Source organism: Rhipicephalus sanguineus, chromosome 8 (assembly GCF_013339695.2).
Source record: "Rhipicephalus sanguineus isolate Rsan-2018 chromosome 8, BIME_Rsan_1.4, whole genome shotgun sequence".
NCBI lineage: Eukaryota > Metazoa > Arthropoda > Arachnida > Ixodida > Ixodidae > Rhipicephalus > Rhipicephalus sanguineus.
In genome coordinates, this window is record NC_051183.1 from 18692170 (window position 1) to 18717800 (window position 25631).

At 44.9% G+C, this 25631-nt stretch overlaps 1 protein-coding gene across 1 annotated transcript; it reads right to left on the reverse strand.

Annotated features, from left to right (window-relative positions):
• Window positions 1-13023: 13023 nt before the first annotated feature.
• Window positions 13024-24338, reverse strand: LOC119401513 (uncharacterized). The gene is made up of 5 exons (XM_037668390.2): window positions 24251-24338; window positions 20764-20904; window positions 18730-18880; window positions 16254-16379; window positions 13024-13262 (listed from the first exon to the last, which is right to left on the reverse strand). The coding sequence occupies exons 2-5, from the start codon at window positions 20838-20840 to the stop codon at window positions 13236-13238; spliced, it is 381 nt and encodes a 126-aa protein (XP_037524318.2). The 5' UTR covers window positions 20841-20904; window positions 24251-24338; the 3' UTR covers window positions 13024-13235.
• Between the last annotated feature and the right edge of the window lie 1293 nt (window positions 24339-25631).

The window sequence follows — 25631 nt, forward strand, 5'->3', positions numbered from 1 at the left end:
AACTCTCACACGAGAAATAGCTCTGGCTATTTTTTGTATACAGTAAAAGCTCGTTAATTCGGGTTTCACGGGACCAGAAAAACTGTCCGAATTAGGTGAATGCCGAGTTATCAAAAATATCAAGAAAAGAATCAGTAAATGTGTATTGCATCATTGTACCTTCATTTTCTTAGCAATACGTATATCCAGTAATAATTTTGCATTCGAGCAGCGCAAAAACCGCAATTTTCGTAATTTGCTACTTAGTTCACAATCTTAACGTGGCTCAAAAGCTCCGTAACGAGCTGTGAACTCATACCTTATTATGTACCAACAAAGCGATCGTGGATGGTGAGCACGCCTTTCTGAAAGCCCGCGGCCATTTCGACTGTTTCGACTGTCGTGAATGCCATTTTCGTTCCTTTGCGTAGTACATTTGCGGTCGGGCTCGGTGCGCTCCGAGGATCATCCAAATGAACTGGGTTGAGTCCTAATATGACTGAATTAACGAGAGTCTGATGCCATATAACAATGAATATGGTGGCCGGGGCCAGAGAACAGGCCCGAATTATCGGTTTTCTGAATTAACAAGTGTCCAATTACCCACCTTTTTTACTGTATCAAATTTGCAGCAAGAGTGACGTTCAGGGAGCATGCAGCTGCGTCTCGCTTCAAGTATTATTTGTTTTAGACAGTTGCACAAAAGCAATCACCGTGAAAAATTAAACAATATACGGAAGTATATATTAATAACTGGTCATTGCCAACAAGAGACACGAAGCAAAAAGGACATGTGCTTGCCTATTAGGACGCTGTAGATAATCCACACTAGAAGACAATTTTCCACTTCCATATGCTTGTAGATGGAGCCCGCTACTGTTGTTTAGCGGATGTTGCCACTCAGTTTTTATGGCACACCAAAAAACCGGTAGCAGAATTTATTTCAATCCCTCGGCTTTGCTTTGAAAAAGCAGAAGCAGCGCTCATCGAAAGACAATGCCACAAGACCCTGTGCTCATCCAAGTGCAGATCACGCGATCGACGTTCCTAAAGCCAAAGAGAAAAATCGATACTTTTTTACTCGGAGTTTGTGCTTGACTGGAAGTATTGACCTTTTCAGTTCCGCAAGTATAAGCAGCAAGAATGAACGATTAGTACGTGTCTCAAAATGAAGAGCTATAATAATTTTTATTAGCTCGTGGCGGTCTCCCTGCTGACGTTAGACAAGCTTTGTTTTCTTTCAGTATACGGAAACCTCTATGAAAGGGCACGTGAAGTCGAGCGATATTTCATCAGCTGATTTAGGTATTTCTGTGGGCTTCATTAGCCTTTTCTTTACTAACAAGTGTAGAAATGGAGTTGTACACTCTTTAACAAGGCAGCGCAGACTTCAATATAGGCAGGCCAAATTCATTACAACATTTACAGTAATTGCTATTATTAAAAGCGTTTTAGTTCATGACTTTATCAAAGGAATCGGTATAGCACAAAAGTGAAGCGTGTCTTCACATGGATTATGTGTGAAGAAATAATTACAACAGCACAAATTTTCACCATATCTATTGCTATTTGTACTACATGGCACCTGCCAAGAGTCGAGTGAGGGGGTGGAAGTGTTCAGAAACAATGTAAAGCCCGTTCTTGCAGCTTTGGGAACTCACGTTGGTAACAATGGCTAGTGCGCTCGTAGCTCATATTCGTAGACCGAGATGTTGTAGGTTCGATTGCTAATTCGAGCACCTAGCCAGAAATTCCCTCAATGTTACTTTTCAATCTCTTCAATTGCATATTGATGACATCATTTCCGTCACGGAAATGACGTCATCATTTGTTGGATCCTGTTATAAAACACTGTTGCAGTAAAATAAATCTCAGTTGCAAGCCTTAGACAAAGACGACACTAAGAGTTCGAAAATAGGCTATCATAAGTGATCTAAGCCACAGCCACCATATGGTTGTGAAAAAAAATTAATAGTTGGCGTGAAACCTACCGTATTTGTTTCGCATGCTGCACCTATGGACTAATCTTGGTTGACGGTGGTGTAATGTTGGCTGACGGTAGCTTGTTTTGGGTATATACGTATTTCGTGACTGATGTCGGGTATTTTTGATTATGTAGCTGTTTGATGAAGTAGTATACTGATACCTTGTACTACTTTGTTTGGGCCTCGCCAGATGAAGTTCTTTGCATACTGTGATCGGTTGCTTTAGAAATTTTCGGCTCCAGCTATTTAGTAATATTTTTAGATATAACCAAGTCATCAGCAAAAAAAAAAAAACAGTTTCACTGGTGGTAGTGGAGTGCCAGTCGAAAAGGGCAAACGCCTGATAAGCGTATAACTACAAACTTTTCGTTGTCTTTAATTGAAATTTGGTCAGCGTCAACTACGACAACGCGTATATGTTCGCTAAAAATTTGCCTGGGGTTTATAAAGCTGACTTATGTACCCCTTGCTTCAAGAAAAATGGTTTCAACCATAGGCAGGCCCCCAATGTCTAAAGCTTGGAGCTTCAGACGCTGAAATCAAGGTAGTGTTATTGCAGCTGATGATGCGACGTGGATAAAGTTGTTGGTCTAGTTCCTCGGTTTTGTCCGATGAAAAGATGGCTGCCGGGGACTTAAGCCACGTGCAACTTTTGTGATCAAATGTGCTTGCAATCAGGTATCCTTGCTATTAACAATACGGGATCAGCGCAGCGTATACAATTTTCCCTCAGAAGCGGCTAAGAACTTTCTATGCTAATTAGTAACATAAGTACTAATCATTCAATCGATGTCGGTAAGCAAGCGACCAATCAATCTTTCCGTCCGCCATCTACAAGGGCTCTTAGCAATACCTTAAAAGTATTAAATAGAACTTGGTGAATTAATTAATCTACTAATTAGTTGTGATTAGAGGAACAGCGCTCTCATTATTTGTGATCAGAAACCAAAGCACTTAATGACTTCCTGATGGAGTATTCTTCAGAAAGTATTCACTATTGCTTCGTCGAGGACCCCGCAAATGAGCCAGCAGGAATGAATAAACAGAAGACAATTAATCAAGACCTATACCTAATTATACGCGTAGAGATATTAAATGTGACAGTAAATAATAATGTATTTCTATTATGCAAATGTGTGGGCGTAGGTTCGTACTGAACGAATTGTTTCCTTTTTGAACTGTCCATCAGCTTCGAGGCAACCAGATGCAATAGTTTTGGCATAGCGTTGATCTGGTATTGTTCAAGTAGTGGAAAAGCAATGATCATCATTATACTACGCCTTTTTCCTATTGTGTGGCGGTCAGTAAAAGGGAAATAACGAAGGGAGCAGTATTACTGCAAACCATTTTAATTGATTGTTTTGACAGAAACATCACAAACAGGCTGCAACATATATTTGAAAGATTGGAACATTACAGGATGTAACATAATTTTTTTGTTGAGCATGGTAAACCAGCTCTGTGCTAGCCCGCAAGGTCGGGGAATCTTTATGGGAATTTTTGAACAGCGGAGCTGCTCTTAGTCGAGGCTTTGATGTCCGGGGTCGGCGTAGAACTGATCACGTGGCTTTTGGTCTTGCAGTGTGGTGAGAGTCAGGCGCGCTGTAGGTAGGCGAGGGCTGCGCCGTGCTGCGAGAGGCGTGAGCGTGCTGCGATATGCGAGGGCGTGGCGAGGCTGGAGGATGTCGAGTGCTGAAACTTGAGAAACGCGCCAAGATGGGGTGAGAGTGAGGCGCATAGTAGTGTAAAATAGCGTGTCGATGTCAGTGTTCAGCAGTTAGCGCTTTCAGAATGGCGAACATTTCTCTTTGTCCCGATGAAGAGCGCCAGAACGGGCATATCGTCGCCGAGAGCCAACCGCGATGTTCGCGCAAGGGAGGCCGAAGTTAGGCGCCAGCGAAAGGAAGTCTTCAAATGCATAGAAGTACGATATAGGCTGATGAATGACGGGCATAAGCTTCGCTGTTTTGACAGTGTTCGCGAAGTGGAGCTGGCTGGATTTTTTTTTTTTTCAAAGTTTTGCTGGGGAGAAATCCGTGCGTGTCCTGTGCATAGCCTTGTGGCACAAAAAGCTGGATGGCAATTTTATACTTTGAGGGGCGAAGCACCTTACGGTCGAGGCTTTTGCGGTGTGCGTTGTTGCCCGTGCCGACGGCACAGCACCGTGTAAAATCAAAACATTAGGTTTAACAATAGACTAATATCAATCATAATCGCGACAGAACAATATAAAACACCTAGAAGCACAAACCCTTTATACTAGTCGGTGACTTCAACCTAGACATTATGGACCTTAGGACCTAGCTTTGTCATCGACTGTTTATGTCGCTCAATTTACATTATATGGAGCAACGCTCGGGCAAAAAATGTGAGTAAAGAAGGTTTACGACACACGAACGTCAGTCATGATTGCGACGGAACAATATAAAACACCTACAAGCATAAACCCTCTGTACTAGTTGGTTACTTCAAAGTAGACATTTCGGACCCTAGGAGCTAGCTTTGTCGTCGACTCATTATGTCACTTTATGTCACACAATCTACATTATATGGGGCAGCGCTCGGGTAACGTATGGTTACTCATCCATACGATACCCAAAGCTTCGCCTACTCGTCATGATTCACTTCGTGGAGATGCGTGGATTTTCCTCCTCCTTGTTTTTAGAGAGGCGAACGCCAGTTTTTGTAACTAATACCGAAGCTACTTTTCCGATAGTGCTGATAGTTATATCGAATTATTAGTGCTGCATTATCACTGATAATTGTGACAACCACAAGTGGACAAATAAGTAAATGCGTAATTAGGAAGACTACAACAGTGCTGCTTCTCTGGCGAGCTGACATTGCTTAGGACACCAGCCAGCAGGGGACTTATTATTATTAGTGTGACACAGAGGTCTGTGTCCTTTTTCTCCTTGCTGTCATCGAAAGCCACAACTGCACGAGTAAAAAGTTAGGGAGCGAAGTGTTTTTTGTGCTGTCTGTCGCCTCAACGCGAAGCGGTGCGAGCGCAGCACCAGTACTAGCTGCCCGCTGATGTCTGTCGAGGCATCTGTAGACTGCTACTGGACGGTGAGACATCAGTAGACGATGATATGTTATCGCATGCGTCCTTCGCGCGACGGAGATGGTCGGCCAGTTTTATCTCTGCCTCAGCCGCGTTTGTGCCCAACAATCGCGCGGAGAACATATGCGATGCGCGGAGCTATGTTATCGATGGGGACGTTATACGGAACGTGACGGTGACGGAAAAGACGTGCCGACACTGTCCGTATAACTGCTAACGCAATAAAACACTGGGAGAGCATGCAAGGAACGAACCTTGGTGGGCGCACGCGATTGGCCTTGGCATCGCACAAAGGAAAAAAAGAAAGTTGACGTTCCTATTGTTTGAACTTGTACTGCCCAATACGAGTGGGACATTTCCATTCCTGCACTCACCGTTCTACGACTAAGCCCAGTTAGTGACCCCCATTGTCTGCTAAGAGGTCAACGCCCTTGATAGCCCGGAACAGCTTGAGCGAAATGTCATCTGGACTTAAAACATCAACCGATGTGACGTATTTCCTAGCCAGTTGAAATATGCCTTCAAGCGACAGAAATGCAAGGTGCTGGCCTCTGCTAAAGGCTGCAGGGCTTGACGGCTAGCTGAAAATGACATGTGATACGCCAATGACGGTGACGGTCATTTTTAATCATGAGTCACGTTGATGAGCTGAGGTAAGAGTTGATTCGATTAATAACAAGCGTTATTCAAAGTGTGTCTAGGCGACAATGAGTGAATGAGGGGTGCAGGCATAGAAAAAAAATCAACGGTATTTTCTTGCATGATCGTTTACATACCGGCCAATCGGAGTTAAAGTAGGGAAAATATGGACGTTTTTTGGTGCTGCTGTAACCTGCGTACATATAAAAAGTCACAGTTTCGCCGCAACAGCGAAGCAATGAATGCGATAGCAATAAATTGGAATCAAACGCGAAGAACGGAAAGCAGCTCGAAATTGCCAGCGCGTCGCTCGAGCCCAAAGGACGCACGAAAAGAACGCACACAGGACGAGCGCGAACTATCATGCGTCACAACTCGACACTTGAAGCGGAGTGCTCAAACATAAAGCACGATGCACGAAACGAACGAACAGGTACACACAGGACGAGCGCGAACTATCACAGTTGTTACTTATTTCTGTTTGAACAGCACGCCGCTGCAGCAAGCGAAGTGGCCTTCGTACGCTCTGTGACTTCAGCGCGGACATCGCGGGGAAAGCACAAGACATACAAACCCCCGCTCCCCCCCCCCCCCCCCCCGGCCGCCCCCTTCTTTCCTCGAGATCAGCGCACGAAGATGACCACGCCCTGTAGGGCGAAGATCAACGGGGTTCGCAGGAGCGGGGCGACGATCTCTAATGCACGCCCCGCGCGCACTTAGCGCTATCTCGGTGGTGACCAAGAAAGCATGCTGAAGTAAATGGTGTATATAAATAGCTTGCCGTTAGCAGGCTGAAAGACGGTGCTCTTCGTGGGCTAGCCGTCTAAAGCCCGAACCATATAGAGCGTTTTTGCCGGCGTTTCCTGGCGTTGCGTCCCTCGGCGTCGTCGCATCAACGCCGTCAGAGAGGGCGGCAAACCATATGAAGAGCGTTAGCTCAGCGTCACACAGTGTGACCAGAGGGAATGGACCTGACACCTCGTAAAGCAGTGTACAGTTTCCGTCAATGGACCAACAAGATATATTCCTGATTATAGCTTTTATGTCTCATTAGCAGTTCTGTGGTGCAGAAAACGAGTCACAGTGACACAACGCCACCGAAAAGTCTATTTTTTTTTTATTTGACTTGTAGCGCCAGCTATTGGCATTAAGAAGAAGCACAAACTTGTAATATATGGCCTCTGAGCTTGAAGCTGCCGTACATCTTTGAGGCCACGTATTCGGCCAATACACTCATTCCTGCTAAGCCTACCGATGAACTTGAGTACGGCACTCGGAAAGACTTCAAAGATATCACGATCGCTTTGCTGTCGAAGCTTCTAGGGAACAAGCAAGTCAAATACAAGCATCAGTTGAGAACTTAAGGGACACACGGTGCACGGCGACGACTTATTAGATCCGAGGCGGGCGGCAGCCATTTTGGCAGCAGCGACGACGCCGTTCCGTAGCGGAAGTCGCTACCAGCCGCACGGTGATTGGTTCTGCGTCCATCGAACTGCTTCCGGCGTCGACGCTGCCGCCCGTGATGTCTGGAACGTCCAGAGGTGGACGTTTCGGCCACCGTCACCGGTAGCGTCGACGTCGAGGGACGCCGGCGTACGAAACGCCGGGAAAACGCCGGCAAAAATGCTCTATATGGTTCGGCATTAACGCCGCGCGCTGCGAAGCGAGAGGTCGCCCGTTCGATTCCGCGCGTCGGAAAGTTTTTCTGAACTATTTCTCTTTGTGGCTTTTATATATATATATACGGAGCATGAAGCCGGCGACAGCTAAAACCAGCCGAGAATGTCCATATAATTGCTATCGCAATAGCAGCAACAACAATAGGTAAAGAGAACACGTGATTTTTAGGTGGAAGTTTCTTTGCAGAGCCAGTGCCAAGACCACATGACTAATGACCGTGAACAAAAAGTTGTTAGCATGAACACTCGCGTTCAAACCAAAAACTCGGACAAGAGCTGCACAGAAATATGAATAAAAAAAGTTGAGGAGTAATTCCACTCTGCGAAGATGGACAACCAGCGAAGCTGTTAAGCACATGGCGTCGAGGTAATATTGAATGAAGGTATGAACACATTTCTTTTTCTAATCAGCGGGCGTACGTACAAAAATTAATTTTCTTGATCGGCGGGTCATTCTTTTATGGTCGAGTGGGAAACGATGCAGAGTATACATATGACTTTTTTACGGGGTGTTTGTAGTCATCTACTGAAGAAAAGTCCTGTGACCCTTTGTGATTAGACCAAGAAAGGTAAATTAGTTGAGATCGGTCGCAGGTTTTATTTTAATATTTAATTTCCGTGTTTGCTACGCGAACCCAAAGCATTCAAGCAAGCGAAAGCAATAAACTCCAGTCAAAACCCATATTCCAAACTTGCGCCCTATCCGTGTGTCGTGGATATGAATACACCCAGGTGATACGGTTCCGAACTTCATTATTTTTTTCTACGTGGTGCCTTGCGCATGACGCCACTTCACGGTATAGCGAACATATTTTTGCTGTCACATCTGCGACATTAAGAGGTATCTCCCCGCTTAGCAATCTTGGTCTACCACGCTTCCGCAATCCCAAAGAATAGAGTTATATGTCTATGCGTAAAGCTTTTTCTTTTGTGTGTACAGCTCATTTCACATCAGCGTAATTTCTACTCGAACACTTACATCAGGGGCAGCATTCTCAAAAGGCGACAATCGCAAAAGTATCGCCTTTGGTGTGCGCTGATTGGCTATTGTACAAAACAGGAAAAGTGAGGGCGCCCTTTAGTATTTCCGTCGACGTGACGGTGCTTTACAGCGCTCCTTCAATGCCTGGAATTAACGAACACACTTTATCACCGTCGGTTGGTGGTGAAGACTAGCATTTCAGTGACGTAGGCGGTAGCTTCTATAGTATTCAGTCCTCGGTGGATGTACGCAGCATTTTTTTGAGCTGAAGCTTTAAGCGAGCATTACCTTGGGGTGTTATCAGTACTCGTTCTTTGCCAGCGCCTGTTTTTTCGTGGGTTGAACGTCCCAGGAACGTGAATCGTGTGTTGCTCGCGTGGCTTATCGCGAGCCGGCAACATGCTGAGATGTTGAGACGATATCGCTGTGGCGGCACACTACAGCTGAACTCTCCGAGTACGCCCTGTTAAACTCTCAACGAAAATACATTTTCACGCAAAGTTGCATTCTTTAAATATTATACTGTGCATTAAACAATCGCACAAAAAACGTTGAAAGCACTTTCAACACGTCCTATATTTCAAGTAGCCACCGCCAAGCCTGGCCACTGCGTAGAAGCCAGCATACGCTCGAAAACGCCGGACTCTGGTCGCTCTGCGCTCGTACGATACACTCACTCCTGTGTTGTGAGACATTCGTAACACCAACGGCCAGTGCAACAATGACGTCACAGGCAAGTGTTTCTTCAGCTATTGACCGCATCAGATTCTACGTCACCAAACACGATGCTATCGCCTTTTGCGATCGTTTGAGAATACGGGCCCAGAGCCAATATTATATTTAGCGGCCGGATTTGCAGCAACATGACCCGTTTATCACTGGCATTTGCTCATAGCAGTCAATATAATTGGAGGGGCTCTCATCACTTTTCAAAGCGAGCGTGGAATGGCTTCAACAAAATAGCTTATTGCCTCACGAATCGACAGCAGCAAGAATTTTCAGAATGCGTCAAGCACGAGAGGAGTTACAGTGATTTGTCGCACGCTTCAAGCACTTTCTCTCTCCTTTCGCGCTAGTGAGGGTGCTGCAAGTTACGCAGGGAGGAGGGTGACAAGGGGGCAAAAAGATGCGTCCCTTCGTCAGTGCGAGTCATGATTTAAGCATTGCTTTTCTTTTTTTTTTCTTCGAACGGGCTGCTTACCTTTAGCGTGCTGGCGCCCGGCACGTCGCGCCATTCCGCGGCGGCTGCCATAACTATGCAGCTCACGATGCTCAAATCAGCCAATGACCGTGGACTTTGGGTGTATGGTGTGGTCGGGTGGGTTTATGGTATTGCCACACACTCTCCTTTCTTTCTATGTTCTCTGTTACCGGCCCAACGCACGTGTAGCTGCTGCCTTGCAGAAGGCGCGCCAGAATGTCTGAGAAAATTCCAGATTGTAGTAGACAATTTTTTTTTAAGATTGCGCACATGACGCGAATAGTCAAGATTATTCCAGAGCTTGCGCTACCACCAGTGATAAGGCTGCAAAGTTCGATGCGTGACGTATAAAAGAAGGCGCATCGCAGCAATGTTCCGTTTTATCGAAGGCCGACGCCCAGTTCGCCGCTATCAGTGTACAGTGTGTATTCCTGTAGTTTGAGTTTTCATTTCCCGGCCACAAGTTCGGTCAAATAAAGAGTTTCATCTTGAACACGCCAGCTGTTGTTTTCGTCGACGTCACGACCCCGTATCATTTGTCGTGAAAATAGAGAGCGATTTCTAGCTGACTTTGAGAATTAATTGCATGTTCCAGGCCTCGACTACCGATCGGCGGCGTTTTCTGACTTTGCTGAAAAAGTGTTGCAGGGCCCCTTTAAAAAAGGATGTCGTGTGTCGGTAATTTTACGGTGTTCAGTGAATTTACATTACTCGGTTGTTTCTTTATATAAGTTTGTATAGTTTCTGCAAAAAGTGTATTACGGCTTTCTTTTTATTTCTTTGCAGTTCATTTTCAATCACGAGCATATGCGATTGGTCTCTCGGCACAAATGGAATATTTTTTTTCATTAAAGCAGGAATAGCTGTTCCTGAGATAGTCCTGCCGCTTTGCACACATTAGTTCTGTGATGAAGGATAACTATGTGTGTCCGCACGAACAAAAAATGGGCTCAGTAGAGCTATTGAGCACAGACACTACTCACAAAGATGACACAATAACTTGACTAAGAAAGCGTGCCGAACAAATACGCCCGTCTGTAACTCACAGTACACAATATAAAAATGTTTAAGGCATCTTAACACAAAGGAAGGCTTTGTTAACGCCAGATAAATGCGTACTGGTCTGCGCCATATTCGAGCGACTACATAAGATGGGTACTTAATTGGGAGGCAATACTTCTCTGGGCACCCTTTGTACTGGATCATATATTGCTATTAAAGTTTGTGGTGCTATGGTGTCTCGAACTACGGCGAAAGAAGTTAAGTGTACTGAAGTTCCACTTGCGCTTGACACAACCTTATTAAGCCAGAATAAATAACGCCATGGAAAGCACCGGGATTATTACTTGTTGTTTCAGTAGGCGTGCAGTAATTATGGTAAAGAGAGAATTTAAAGAAAGGGGGGTGGGCGTGGAGAACTTCCTACTGATAGGAACCGAATCCGCAATAACCGCATAATCATCCGACACACTACCAGCAGTGCTGTATGGTGGCGGCTGTTCGTATGCGCACTCTTGAGTTCACATCTTGGCCCAAACAAATAAACGCCCCATATCGTATCCTTCATCGCATTATCGCCTGCTTTTACATGATTGTTTCGCAATAGTGCGTGTCTTATTCGCCAAACGCAAACACACTAATCGCCTCATGAAAAAGCATGATCCGATATAAAGTGGATCAGGCTACATTCCCTATTCAAGAAGTAAAGATGGCTGAGGCGACTCGTTGGTATAGCAACATTTACTTTGTCGTAGCCACAGCCTTGGCGAGGACACACAGTAAAATAATATTTGACGACACACAGTGCTAACTAGCAAAACAAGGCTCGTTTCTGTTTCCACTGCTATACGTATGCCACCAGCAGCGTCATACTGTACGTGTAAATTGCATTGCAAAAAAAAAAAAGAAATGCGATAGTAATCATAACACCCTTTCAATCGAAGCTAATCACACAAGGTGTGATTGTGAGTTCACCTTGCAAAATTATAAATCTGACATCTGCATATGTCCTTGCCTATATTTTTTTTTTAATTAGGAAAGAGGCATACATCTACAAGACTGAATATCACATACTCACCTTAGCAAGACCGTCATCGGGCAAGAGTGAGCGGTCTCAGAAATAAAGTGAAAGTGCCGTCCTCATAGAGCAGTATTTGCAGATCATTGTACGTACTTTTCATAAATTTATAAATAAATGATATATTCATGATTAGAAGACCAAATGGATATCTTGAATTAACTTTGAAATTCGTACATTAAACCAGACCAATCCGACCAGGTTGCATACCTACAACGCTGACTATTTCTCTTACTTTTCCATTCATGGGATTCTTCTCAAACTTTTTTTTTTAATGGAGGCTTACTTAATGTTAAACTGGATTAATGTTACGGCCTTGACCTTGCCTTCATTTCTCATTTCTTTTCGTTTGATCAAAGTAACTGACAAGACAAGTGATGTCCATTTAGAAGCAAGCACGCTTACGTGTCACACTCACCTCTACCATGATCCATTTTGCCTTTCACAAGCACAGAATGCATTGTCCCGTTCCCCCTTACGTTGCCACAATCGTCGAAACTGGACATGTCAACATTTCCTTGAAAATGTGTAATGCTTTACTGCCGCGTATTTCTTTAAAAAATCTTATCAGTCTTTTGTGCTTTCGGGACTTGAATCGTCGTCGTCATCATCATCAGCCTATATTATGTCCATTGCAGGATGAAGGCTGCTCGAAAAGATCTAAACATTACCTTGCCCAGCGCGAGCTGATGCGGTTTTATATCTACATTTTGCCTTAAATTTCATTACGCACCAAACTTTATGTTGTCAGTGCCTACGCTTCCCATTTTACGGCATTCAGTGCGTTCTTTTGGCTGACCGCCTCCTATTTGCAGCAACAATTATATGGTCTTGGAAGTATTTAGTGAATGAATTAATTATTTTTAGTGATTGTTTAGAAAAGATTGTTACGTAAAATAGTCACATTTTCGAGTTAAGCATCAAACAGCCGCCGTGGTTTTATGTAGGGACGTTTGACTTTCGTGTTATGAACGATTGCTATGAAAGAGGAATGAACAACCATTTCCTACTGTTGTAGCAGCCGCGTCCTTTATCCCGTTAACAATACTTGATCCAGTATGTGTTTTTTTTCGTCGCCTAAAAGTAAGCTAAGGTCAAGAATAGTAAGCCGGGGCAATCTGTTTTAATTGTTTTATCGTGCGCTGTGTTCTAGCAATGCACGGCCATATGTTAGTCATTTGTTGAGCCAGTATAATAATTACAAAATACCGAATGAATCATAATAATCAATTAAAATTGGACTTTACCTTTAAGGTTCGCATTTGAATCGTCCTGATGTTGCATACTGCAGCCACGAACGGGAGAAATTTAGGCGTATTCTTTATGCCAGCTAACAAGGCTATAAATCCATGTGCGGGTGTAGTAAGTTTTGAAGGTGTTCATACATTAAGAAATGCTTTATTTTTGCGTAGTTTGTTAAAGAAACGCGGCTGTAGTAAATGCACATTCCTGTGCTGTCAGTATTTCATTGTTTGATCCCCAGGAAGTGCAACATTCGAGAGTAAGAGTCCGACGCTTGCAATTCCGGTGGGCTTTCGTGAGTATATGAGCACTTTTGGGCCATTAGGCGAAAGAGGAAGATATTTGGTTCGCGCTGTGAGCAGACCTTATAGGCAACTACTTTTAAACACACTTGGTATTCTTGCACTTCTGAAAAAGATGGTGAAGTTAAAGCGAAATCAGTTTCCTTGCCAGAGACACTTGTGTGATGAAAGTTGTTTGTTGAGACGCATAACAAGACAATGGGGAACCATCAATGGGGGAAACTACAGATAAAAACCAATTTCCAATAAGCGGTCGCAAATTTTCTACTATATATATATATATATATATATATATATATATATATATATATATATATATATATATATATATATATATATATATATATATATATATATATATATATATATATATATATATATATATATATATATAGTACTCCTCACCTGCGAGGCTGCGCGGAAAATTCGACTGTTTATCATTTCTGAATGTCTGAGGAGGTTACTAAAATAAACCCGGAATGAATGACTTACTTTGCTCAACGTTTAATGAAACTGTACAAAATAAGATTGTTGTGTTAAAAAGTTATTTAGTGAATGTCTGAAGTGTTTCATTGAGGAAATCGGTGTTTCAGAAATGGTTGGAAATCACAAAGGTAAATAGAAGGCGTATTGTAAATTGTATGAGCGGAAAACAGCAGCAACAGAAGCGAAGAACTTGTCAGGACAGACGCCCAACTTACAACTGCAGTTTATTGGAAATTTTTCTCACACGAGAGCACAGAATCGCGCATGTGCAACCACTTTATCACTAAAAAGACAAGGCCAACCTGAAGGTTACTTATCCGAACTGATATGTTCCGCGCTTCAACTATTTAGATAGCCTATTTCTAGGGGTGTGCGAATATTCGAAAGTTTCGAATATTCGTCGAATATTACATTCGAAATATTCGTATTCGATTCGAAAATCGTGTATTCGAAAAGTTTCGAATATTCGATAACTTCGAATATTCGAAAAATCGAATATGCGATTCGATTATCATGCATAAAATAGCTCGTCTTCCACATTTCTGTTGCGTTCGTATCGCTAAAAACTTTGCCGAGAGGAGCGATAAACATCGTAAGTACACGGAGGCACGATATCTGCCTGCGACGAGCGCCCCAATACGTATGATTTATTGCTGGTGCATCTCCGACGTGCAGCGCTGTTGGCGATCATGTAACCGTGCATTTTCAATATTATGCGGCCGTAACGTGCCGCATTACCACTTGTTCGCTATGCGGCACCACTTCTGAAGAAAGACAGTGACCCACGGGACTGGTGGCGGCCTGTAGGCACCTTCAGATACCCCAGTCTGGCAAAGCTTTGCCCCATGTAACTCCCTATACCAGCCACTTCTGTTCCAAACGAGCGTGCCTTTTCAGTGGCAGGGGGTTGTCTCTGTTAGAAAGGAGCGCCTGCTGCCTGATCATGTGGAGCAACTCATATTTCCTCATGATAACATCTAGTCGTTACTTTCATTGTGCGGTGATATTTGCTTGTGTTGTGATGTGCATTGTGCTAGCCTGGACATTGTGTTCTGGAGATAGCAGTGTATGTTGTGTTGCCAGTCAGGCTGTTAATGTTTTTTTTTCTTCAAATAGCTACATGTTAAGTAAAATATCGTTATTGTGGAGGCATTTTTGCTTTGATATTCGATATTCGATTCGATATTCGAAGGTGGATATTCGTATTCGATTCGTATTCGAAAAAATTGATATTCGCACACCCCTACCTATTTCCTTATATCATTCAACGCTACCGAGGCGACACTGATGCACGTGGTTGAGTTTGCTTTAATCTGTCCAGCTTCCGTGATCTCCCTCGCGAGTCTGTGTTTCGATTTACAAAGAACATTAGTGCTTGCGAACAGCGGATCGCACCCGCAACCTCTGCAATGAAGAGGCAAGTGCGTGCCACCTGCGAGAAACTTCAAATACGAAGCATGTTTTCTGAGTCTGTCATTTAGACATCGGCCCGTCTGGCCTATGCACACATTTCCGCAGCTTTTATATCGTAATAACTAGTCATGTGACTAAAATCACCCATCATCCCGTAAAATCTAGTCACGTAGCATGTTTCAGTTTCAGTCTATCGATTTGCCACAAGCACGATGCATGCACAAGGTGTGGTGGGGAAGACGTGATAAAAACTGCGTCAGCAGCAGCTTGACTAGCTCCATCCCCCTCACAGAACATGGCATGGCAGCAAGTATGGCAGCTAGGAAGCACCTACTGTATTAAATAATAATAGCATAACCAATTTCATGTCGAAAAAAATCTGCATGGTAATACAAGCAATAACCAGTATGCAATATTTCTATACAAATACACTGAGAATATACGGTACGTTAGAATAATTTTAAATAGTTATTTCTTCGTTACAATCCGCACCTGCTTTTTAGGCCAGCTTATATTTGTTTATTATCCTCGGCAGGCTGTTTTCCAGCATCTGAAGACCGTAGTTGATAAGTGGTAGTGCACATGCCAATGTTCGTGATAATAGGTGGAACTAGTTGAAGCATTTAGCTGTAAGTGGTTCCCGCCATAAACACGTAGCGACTACTTACGTGACTAATGTCACGTAACATCGCGTAACATCTAGTCATTGACCTGTTCCCGCCAAAAACCACGTAACTGCTAGCCACGTGACTAAGATCGCGTAACATCATGTAACATCTAGTCACGTAACTGAAATCACGTAAAATCACACAAAAACTAGTCACGTGACTAAAATAATGTTACATCACGTGACTAGTCACGTGAAATGTTGCCGCCAGAACCACAAAAAGCTAGTCACTTCACATGTTCCCGCCAAAACAGCGTGACACGTGCGTTATGTGGGGAACCCACCCAAACCGGAGAACAATAGCCAAGTCTGCACGTACCTAGTATTACTGAGCAAAACTTAGCATCTCTAGCAAAAGCTTGGGATTACTTGCTGAGCTTAGCTAAGTCGAACACTAGCTCCGCTGCTGGTCCAGCCTTGCGCCACTAGTGCAAGCTGAGCATATTTATTCTTCTTCTTATTATTATTAATATTATTATGGCATTATTATTATTTTGTCCAAGGAAATATGGGCATTAAAGAGCGGATTACCATCTCCGGTCGAGACCTGTTACACGGAGTTCCATCGTATGCATATCTGATGGCATATTTAGGTTTTCCGTCTGGCTTCATATACAACCTGCAGCGAAACTTGCATTGCTTGAGATCCGAATCCCACTGTAAGATAGAAAATGTTTTCTCCGTTGAAGCCTATGGCCTATGACTTGATCAAAACAACAGCAATAATTCTTGCCCAACTACATTTTCTGATCTGGCTAGCACGATGATTTGTGGGTACGCGTGGAAGGTTGATTTCGTTTCAATGTAAAAAGAAGATAAATAAAGAAACCAAAGTTTACAGGATCTTCAGCTAATGCTGAGGCGAGGGCAGGCAAGAAGCTATGCTCTCGCAGGACACTCATTAAATGACTTCGATGTTCTCGCTCTACAGTGATTCGCGTTTAATTTCCCTTTCTTCATATTCGATTCCCTCCAATTCTCCTTAAAAATGTGTGAATGTTCTTCAATACATTTCATTTGATAGTCAGCGCTGTGTACGTTGCTCCTTTACACTGTCCGTGTCTTTTGCGCTACGTTTAATAATGTTAAAAATGTCCAGACTCATCTTTAAAAGTAATAATCAAATCACCTCATTATCGCTGTTTAGTGCGTCATGAATCGATCACCGCCAATTGTTTCAAATCCGTCGAGAACAAGCGGTGTTACAGGGATTTGTCGCATGCTTTAAGCGCTTTCCCTCTTCTTTTGTCTCGACGAGCACGCTGGCAGCTACACAGGGAGAGATGACACGGGGGGTAGAAGCTATGTCAGCGAGTGTCATGAAAAGCAATCGTTCTCTACACGGCTGATTCCGTTGCGCTCTAGTGTTGTTGTTGAAACGCTACAACACTACCGACAAAGCCGCATGTACTTCCCACCACCACACAAATCACTCAACCGAGAAGACGCTGTTGCCTGGCGGCAGCTTCAGACTAATTCATTCCCCTGCCTTTACATCCTTCATCTCTTCCACCCCACACAATATCCCTCATACTGTCCCTATTGTGGAGCGAAGCCCACGGTGTATCACTGCACCTGGGAATGTCCACAACCACCGGGCTGCCGCCGTATTCCTTCACCCTCACAATCCTCTTGGGAGACTGCGCTGACCAGCTCAGAACCGCAGGAGCAGCGTCGGCTGATCCAGCGGGCACGTTGTGTGGCGCGAGCCAATGGGGCCCTGAACTAAGGGCTCCACCCAACGAGGATAATCCTTGAGGCCTTCACAAATAAAAGTTTTCTCTCTCTCTCTCTCTGTACAATTTTAGCACCCCATAGAGCACGGCGCCGGCGCATGGTGGCACCCAGGTGCAAAAGCACATCTGATCAAAACGCTGCTCTTGGTTTATGTCAGATATCGACGAATAGCAGCAATCTGCTGTATGACGCCATAAAGCGGCCGCCGGCCGCTCCGAAGAGAGCGAGGACAAGCCTCTCTATGAAGAGAGGGCGCTTAAGAAAGTGGCAACTTGAAGGCCTGAACACACGTACGCGTTGCAGCATGTCCAAAAGTCACGCGCTGACACATTGCAACGCGTACGTGTGTTCAAGCCTTTACGCTCCGCTCGCTAACTCTCTTTGCCACGCACAATGGAATGATTTGGCTAACGTACTCACAGAAGCATCTTCTTTCAACTGTATGTGTTAGCTCACTTAGCAAAAAGGGTGGTTCAGGACCTCTTAAATTCATATTTAATTTAGCTTATTCGTTAATTATCACTTGAAACATCCGTACTACGTAAATAACTTGTTTTTTTTTTGCCTCCGCATAAGCGCTGAGTATCAGCATCCCCTCCGAATGAACAATTGAAGTTATGATCGGTTGAACAGCGTTAACAGAAGACGACTTACAATTAGCAAAGTGATCGGACTGTGGCCACATCCTGATAATCAAAGGCGCGCACTGAGTGGTCTTCGTGATTTTTAACGGACACGAGTTTAATTAACTGTTTATAGTTTGTCGTTATTGCTTCCTTTGATAGTAATGAGTTATTGATGAGCATGCCTGATAGTCACAATACATGGAAGCGCATAAAAAGCTATCTGTATAGACTATATTCGCGGTGTGACCACCCTATTTGTATTGGACTCAAGCCTTGGAATCTGTCCATTTTTATACACCGCGTATTGCATATGTATATAATTCCTCTGATTATTTTTCTTATTTCTTATGCTTGTATTCGTTCTAGTTTTTTGTAGTTTTGTTTGTTTTTGTGTGTTTCCTCAAAAGTATTGTCGTGTTGATGGGATAGCCGGCTCTAACGTAGCCTACGTTCCCACGTTTTTTTTTTTTTTACATATAAATAAAAAATAACGAAGTGGCCTGAACTGTGGTTCTTATGTCTCCCTTCGTGTATTTGGTCACCGTGTTGTCCGCCTATTCAAGTAACATAGTCTCAAACAAATCAATGTTATATGCAAAGTCAAATACAAAATGAATTTTTATCGAAAGCGCTGTATGAGTTACCTTGATGTAGGTGACGTTAGGGTGTGCAAAGGTCCGCTTGCAGTACAGGTCGCCACTTATTACTTGACCGGGCAGCGTCATAGTGTCGTTGGGCAAGAGGGCAAGATGGCGCCGTTGGTTGTGGTTCAATAAGCAAGAGGATGCGTTTAACCTGTACGCAACAATTGCAGGTGTAAACTCTGTTGATCACAGCCGACTCAAACATCCGTGAAGAGTTTTAAACTCCGAATTGCAGTTTTCGTGTCTTTGCACTCCCTTATTCACGTTTGTCGTAAGCGAATCCCCGGGTATCACATAGAGTGCCCCATACTTGGGAACTACGCAATAATAACCATCATTATCTTTGAAACAACACCACAGTTTTGAAGGTCGAAGTGTCAATGATATTTGATGAAGCAGCGCACATAGGACACAATCCCGCGCACAAAATGACGCAAATGCAAGCGCTGGTTTGCAACTGATCTGCAGCTGCAGCGTACCTTTGTCCTTTGTGCGCTGCTTGATCAAATATTGCCACGTGCCCTTCTCTTTGTATTTCCATGCAACCGATTCGTTACACGTACAACCACTGCATTTCGCAAACCGCGCCCGAATGTCTGGAAAGCTTCCAGATTATTTTAGAATCTTCTGATAGGCTTGACCGCACAAACGCGATAAGTTGAGATTATTATTGAACTGGCGCAGCCACCAGCGAAAAGACTGGAATATTCAATGCCACATGTATAATGCCGGCACGTCTAGCCGCAGGCCAGTTTATTGACGGCCGATGCACCGTTCGCCGCTATCAGTGTGTAGTGTTATTGCTGTAGTTCGACTTTCCGTGTCCCAGCCACAAGTTCGGCCAAATAAAGAGTTTCATCTTGGACACACCGACTGCCACCTTTGTTGACGTCACGACTCCGTGACAATATCATGGCTCACCAATTAGTCCATCAGTACATATTATGGAAGTGTAAATGTTTTGTAGAACGCGCTGTCAAACTGTATATGCCTGAAGCACGAAGATTATAGGCTGATTGACGAAGTCCTTGATCAAACCCTACGCGTTTAGGTACAATATGATGGGAAAGGTTTAAATGGTATAACGAATGAATTCTCTGCTATAGGTCATGATTGGCTGGTGTGGTCATTGCTGTATGTAGAAAAGACACGCAAATGGCTGTGGCGTGTCCGTGACTACGAATTCGACTGTGGTTGTGTATGATAAAGGGAGACGCGCCATAATGCGACAGGTGTGGGTTCTGTTACAACTTGCGGCAAGTAAAATTTACATTTAAACGCATTTCTTTTCATTTTCGTTTTGGCGTAAGTATGAGAAATAGTTGATTTGTTGCATGGTTTGCTTGGCTTTACTGTATGACAACATTATGCGGCTGGTTTTAGGGCCATGAAGACAAGTTATATTGATTGCTCAGTCACTTTTCTCTCGAGCTGAACAGTAATACTGAAACACCCTCCAGTGAACATGAAGTCTCTCATGATCGCAACGACGATTCAACGCACCAGAGATGACAAACTATCGTAAGGTACATGGTTGTGCAAATCCACTTGAAAATGTAAATAAACGTGAGCGATCATGTATAATATCCCCAGTAAGCCTCGATCTATCTGACTGCAGAAATGTCTTGTAGTTTTTTTTTTCACTTAAGCTTTCTGTGGACAATCCATCCTAAGCCTAAGGTGGCCGCACCATTTGGCACAGGGACGGAAAAAAAACCTGTCTTCGCGCTAATTCAGTCCCCGTGTCTTTCTGAAGTGCACTTCGCCGATATTTCCACTGGCGTAGCGAGGGGTAGGGGTTGAGGGGGGTTCAAAAAGCCCCGAAATTTTTAAGTATACGTGTGTATATATACATGCACGCATACAAACGCACGCACGAACATAAATAAAGGATGGTTACCCCCCCCCCTCCCGAAAAAAATTTCTGGCTACCCCACTGAATGGGTTCCATATTACTTTCTTCTTGCCTGTTCATCAAGCAGGCGTGGTCTATTTCTGTAAACATCAACATCTTATACGTGTGATGTTACTTACCTCAAGAAAGCGGCTATGGCTGCCTTGCTGCAATTGGAGAAAGTGAAAAGGTTCCTTCCGCTGTTGTACGGGTTCATTACGTATCCCTGTGACGCCGAGCAGTTTATTGAGGTTCCTTCGCCATCATGATATGATGATAACCTACAAAAAGCAGGTTTGAGATCTAGTGCTTCACCTTTAGATCAGATATGAAAACATGAAGTAAAAAGATTTACGTCTTTCTCTTAAACTTTGAGATCATTGTAGTTAATGAAGCTAACTGATAGCGAAGTTAAGGAAACCACAGTGAACACTACTTGCAGTTTTCAATTAGGCCCAGTAATTATAAGATAAACTAAATCAAAATAACGTGGAAGAAATAACAGCTTGCATGGAACCACAACCTTCGAAATAAACGTAAGAACCACAGGGAAACCTCATCTCGCCGAGTTAGAGGAAAAGCGGTATGCACCCCTTACATATAACGACATCGCAAAACACTTTTACCTTGGACGCCGCATTTTTCCGCCCCGGCATCCGAAACTTAACAGGCCACAGGCGCTGACCCTACGCTTACTGCAAAGGCACCCGTATCGAAACTTCGCCAACCTTCACGTCTTCTATCCCGACGTGTGCCCCTCGGGCGGATACACGGCGACACTCACACACATGCTCTGGGAGTGTAGAAATGCTCATCCCGGCTCTACCTCAAACAAGTGGGAGACGTCCCTCAGAAGATCGCTTATCGCCGACCAGCAATGGGCTGTCCAGCAGGCCGATGAAGCGGCCGCCAGGTATTCTCTGTCGGTCCTTACGTGGGAGACGCCCGCTACGCGCTAAGCGCGTCCTGCAGGACAAAATTAAAGTTACTAGCGTTAGCTACACTGGCATAGCCGAGCCAGTCTCGCGTGCCTCCTCAAGAGCCGTGCAGCGCATGCGCGAGGATCAGTGATGTCACGCAGCTGGCGCACCGGAGCCGGCACCTCCCGCGCACTCCGCCGCTGCCGCGCGCTACTCGCCGCCGCTAGTCCGCGCATTCCAGAGACAGTGACGTCGTAGCCGTGGCAGACGCACTGGCGCCGGCGCGCGCGCAGCTATTCGCCTTCGCTGTGCAGTCGCCGTCTGATACTGCGAGGGAGTCGCTTGATAGCGCCTCTGACTGGCGTTTGCCAGTGCGGTATAGCCATGGAGAAGGAGAGCGCAAATGCTGCTCAACGGCGCAGAAGAGCGGAGAAGCTTAACTCATCGGATCCCGAAGTAGTTGCCTGGCAAAATAAATATACATGTGCCACATAATATCTATACCGTGTGTGTGTGTCATTGGAGCAGCAGTAAGCATGATAATCAAGCTAATCCTAGACAATCAGGAAACCTAAGAATAATTTGCTGAACCTTTGCTAAGGCTACGTTATCCTGGCATAGCCAAGCTAAGCCACTGCAACATTTTTTCTCATTGAGCGAAACGTTACGGAATTACGCTTGAGAAATGTGCAAATGGTAAACGCACACACTATGATGCCTTCTGTCCTGGACGTGGCACCGAGGTCTTGTGATGCCCTATCCACATCCAAGCCGTCTTTCGTGCCGTCTTTCATGCCGTCTAAGAACCAGGCGTTGTTGGGTTTTGATAAATCAATGCTCATGCCACCGGTAATCATGAGGGACATGGTCCTCTAGGCAGAGTTATTGTAGGAAGCGTTGGCCCGGCTTTTGCGTAATCCACGTGGTCGACGTTGTGGACCGCGTGGACGAGTAAATGGTAACCCAGCGTCTTCCAGGGGTGCTCTGTCTTCAGCTCTCTACCTTTCCTTGTGTCGGCCACTGTGGTGTAGTGGTTGCGGTGCTCGGCTGCTGATCCGAAGGTCGCGGGTTCGGTCCCGGCCGCGGCGGTCGCATTTTGATGGCAGCGAAATGCTAGAGGCCCGTGTACTGCGTGATGACAGTGCAGGTTAAGGAATACCAGATGTTTAAATTTTAGGAGCCCTTCGCTATGGCGTCTCTTATAATCATATCGTGGTTTTGGGACGTAAAGCACCCCAGCAATTACTATTATTATCACTTTCCTTCCGTGTCAAAGTGTATGTTTGCGGCTACTGCGTTGATTGAGACTGTTATCACCTGTGGCACATACCCGCATAACATGAACTCTGGTATGCGGGTATGTGCCACCCTTGACTGAGAGAAAGGGTTTCATGACGTACGCGACATGTATTTTGCGTTATTCATGTCATCATCAGTGAATCGTGTTCGTCATACACTCATCCTATACTATGCACATTTTGGTATCTTACAACCTATGGAAAGGACCGGGAAAGCGCCCAGACGTAGGCGGCTAGATAGATAGATAGATAGATAGATAGATAGATAGATAGATAGATAGATAGATAGATAGATAGATAGATAGATAGATAGATAGATAGATAGATAGATAGATAGATAGATAGATAGATAGATAGATAGATAGAAACGCCCAAAGTGCCTGAGATTCGCTACGAAATGCTTCGCATTTAATAAAAAGAAAAATGGAAGAATAGAAAATTTGAGATCCCCGCAATTGTCCATCTCTGGGATGACACCTCAGCAGTAGCTCTCAGTGGGAAGGGTTTAGGAGGGGTTAAAAGAATAATAGGACGTGACACACATAATGACTACACCCGGTAGACAGCTGTTCAGTCTGTGGTTGTCGGTGGCGCCGGCGGAGCGCAGCGCGAAGCGGCTGGAGCTAGCGAGCTCGCGTTACAAAGGGTTGAATCGCTCTGCCTGCGCCACCAAGAACCACAGACTGAACGGCTGTATACCAGATGCAGTCATCATGTTTGTCGCGAACGCTCTCGCCCTCACCGCCAGCAGCCACGCGCTAAGAGTATTGCGTTTCAATCACTGCTGTCCTCGCCGCCAGCAGCCACGCGCTAAGAGCATTGCGTTTCGATTGGTATAGCCCTCACTGCCAGTAGCCATGCCCTAAGAGTATCGCGTTTCAATCGTTCTCGCCCTCACCGCCAGCAACCACGCGCACCGAGTATGGCGTTTAAATCACTCTCGTTCACACCAGCAGCAGCCGCGTGCTCCAAGTATTGCGTTTCAATCGCTGTCGCTCACACCACCAACAGCCACGCGCTCCGAGTATGGCGTTTAGATCACTCTCGCTTACACTGTCAGCAGCCACGCGCTCCGAGTATTGCGTTTCAGTCGTTGAGAACTGCACATGCTGAAACATCTTCTATGTGAAGCATCGCGGGGGCGTAGATTCAAGTTAAATATTATTGCATGGGCACTGTACCATCCTGTTGGCTGGCGCGCAAGAGTACGTGCAAACAGTGGTTGGAACTCTGGCGGTCGGAGCACGAGGAGGATGAGCATGTGGCGAAGGCGACGAAGAGAAGAGTTTGGAAGCAACAACCACACCTGAATGCGAAAAAAGCTTAAGAATCCCTCTAAATCAGCAACCATCTTTGTCACGCGATTTACAACTCTTAACATGTACCCGACTCAACGCTATATTACTCACAAGTGTCCTATTTCGTGAATTGCAATGTGTACTCCCGAAAAAAGACCCGGATCGTCCTCTCCGATTCCGACTTTATAATTTCCGCAGGCTTGGCCCACGTAGGCTTGACCTGCATTTCAAGAATGTAATGTTCGTTGGTTGGTTCGTCCATACAGAAAACAGACGCATCGCTGGAGTCAACACTTCGACCAGCGATCTTGTCTTCCTCAAGGAAACAACATTTCTTCTTTAAGGCTGCAATGCGCGAAGCCTTGAAGAAGACAAGAGCACTTGTCGACATCTAGGCTCCCACGATACTTCTTGTTCAAGAATTTTAAGCGCGTAGCATTTTTGGGGGCCAGGTTTGTCGTCCATTCGTAGATATTATGAGGCGTGATCACGCTCACAATCAAGTGGTCAATACCGGCCTAAAACAAGGCTAGCAATGCTCAAAACTGTGTTAATATAAACGAACAAGGTGTAAAATAAAATACCAGAAATGACCGAGAAGTAATCGCAATAATCGGCTTAAAATCGCTAAAATCGTTTCGGAAACATGTGGATGACACCCACACCGTGCAAAAGAGGGCGCCATCACCTCGACAAGCGCGCGACTCCTCCTACCACCGTCGCTTCTCCGGCGCCTTCGTCGCTACTTATGAAGGGGGCGACAACCTGACGCAACTTCCTGTGCACGATACGTATCTCAACTGCCGTAACAAACAGGAAGTCGATAAAGCTCAGCAAAAAGTAGCGCGCATGTCGCACACCGAGATTTCGAATCTTCCTAGCAAGGTTCTACTCGTGCCCTGCCGCAGTGGTCTAGTGGTTATGGCGCTCGACTGCTGACCTTCGGGGTCGCGGGATCGAATCCCGGCCGTGGTGGCCGTGTTTTCGATGGAGGCGAAAATGTTTGAGGCCCATGTACTTAGATTTAGGCGCACGTTAAAGAACGTGCTTCTTCCACTATGGCGTCCCTCATAACCATTTCGGGGTTTTGGGACGTGAAACCTCAGATATTATTATTATTAGATCCTACTCGTGCCGGGGAAATGCTACATGCTTACCTCAAACATTGACGTCATTGACAGTCTGGTAAACGGAGCAGTGGGAACTGTACGAACGGGAATCGCTGAGTGCCCGCGCTACGCCCTTCCTAATGTTTGACAGTAGTAAAGCTGCATTTGGCGCAGGATTTAGAACCACACTAATCGCTACACAAATTTTTTCAACCCTTCAAACTTCCACCTTCCCCTGACCTTCTGCCTTATTTCGTTGGTTTATGCAGTTTAACGTCCCAAAGCGACTCAGGCTCTAAGGGCGGATATAGGGGGGGGGGGGGGGGGGCTTCGGATAATTTTGACTACATGGGATTCTTTACCGTGCACTGTCACCGCATGGT

Excerpts from the sequence above, each read along its gene's own strand:
- LOC119401513 (XM_037668390.2), bottom strand. The coding sequence starts at position 20,840 with ATGAACCCGTACAACAGCGGAAGGAACCTTTTCACTTTCTCCAATTGC. Across the intron at positions 18,881-20,763 it reads GCCATAGCCGCTTTCTTGAG|GTTAAACGCATCCTCTTGCT; the intron begins GTAAGTAACATC and ends TGTTGCGTACAG. Across the intron at positions 16,380-18,729 it reads CTAACGTCACCTACATCAAG|TGGGATTCGGATCTCAAGCA; the intron begins GTAACTCATACA and ends TCTATCTTACAG.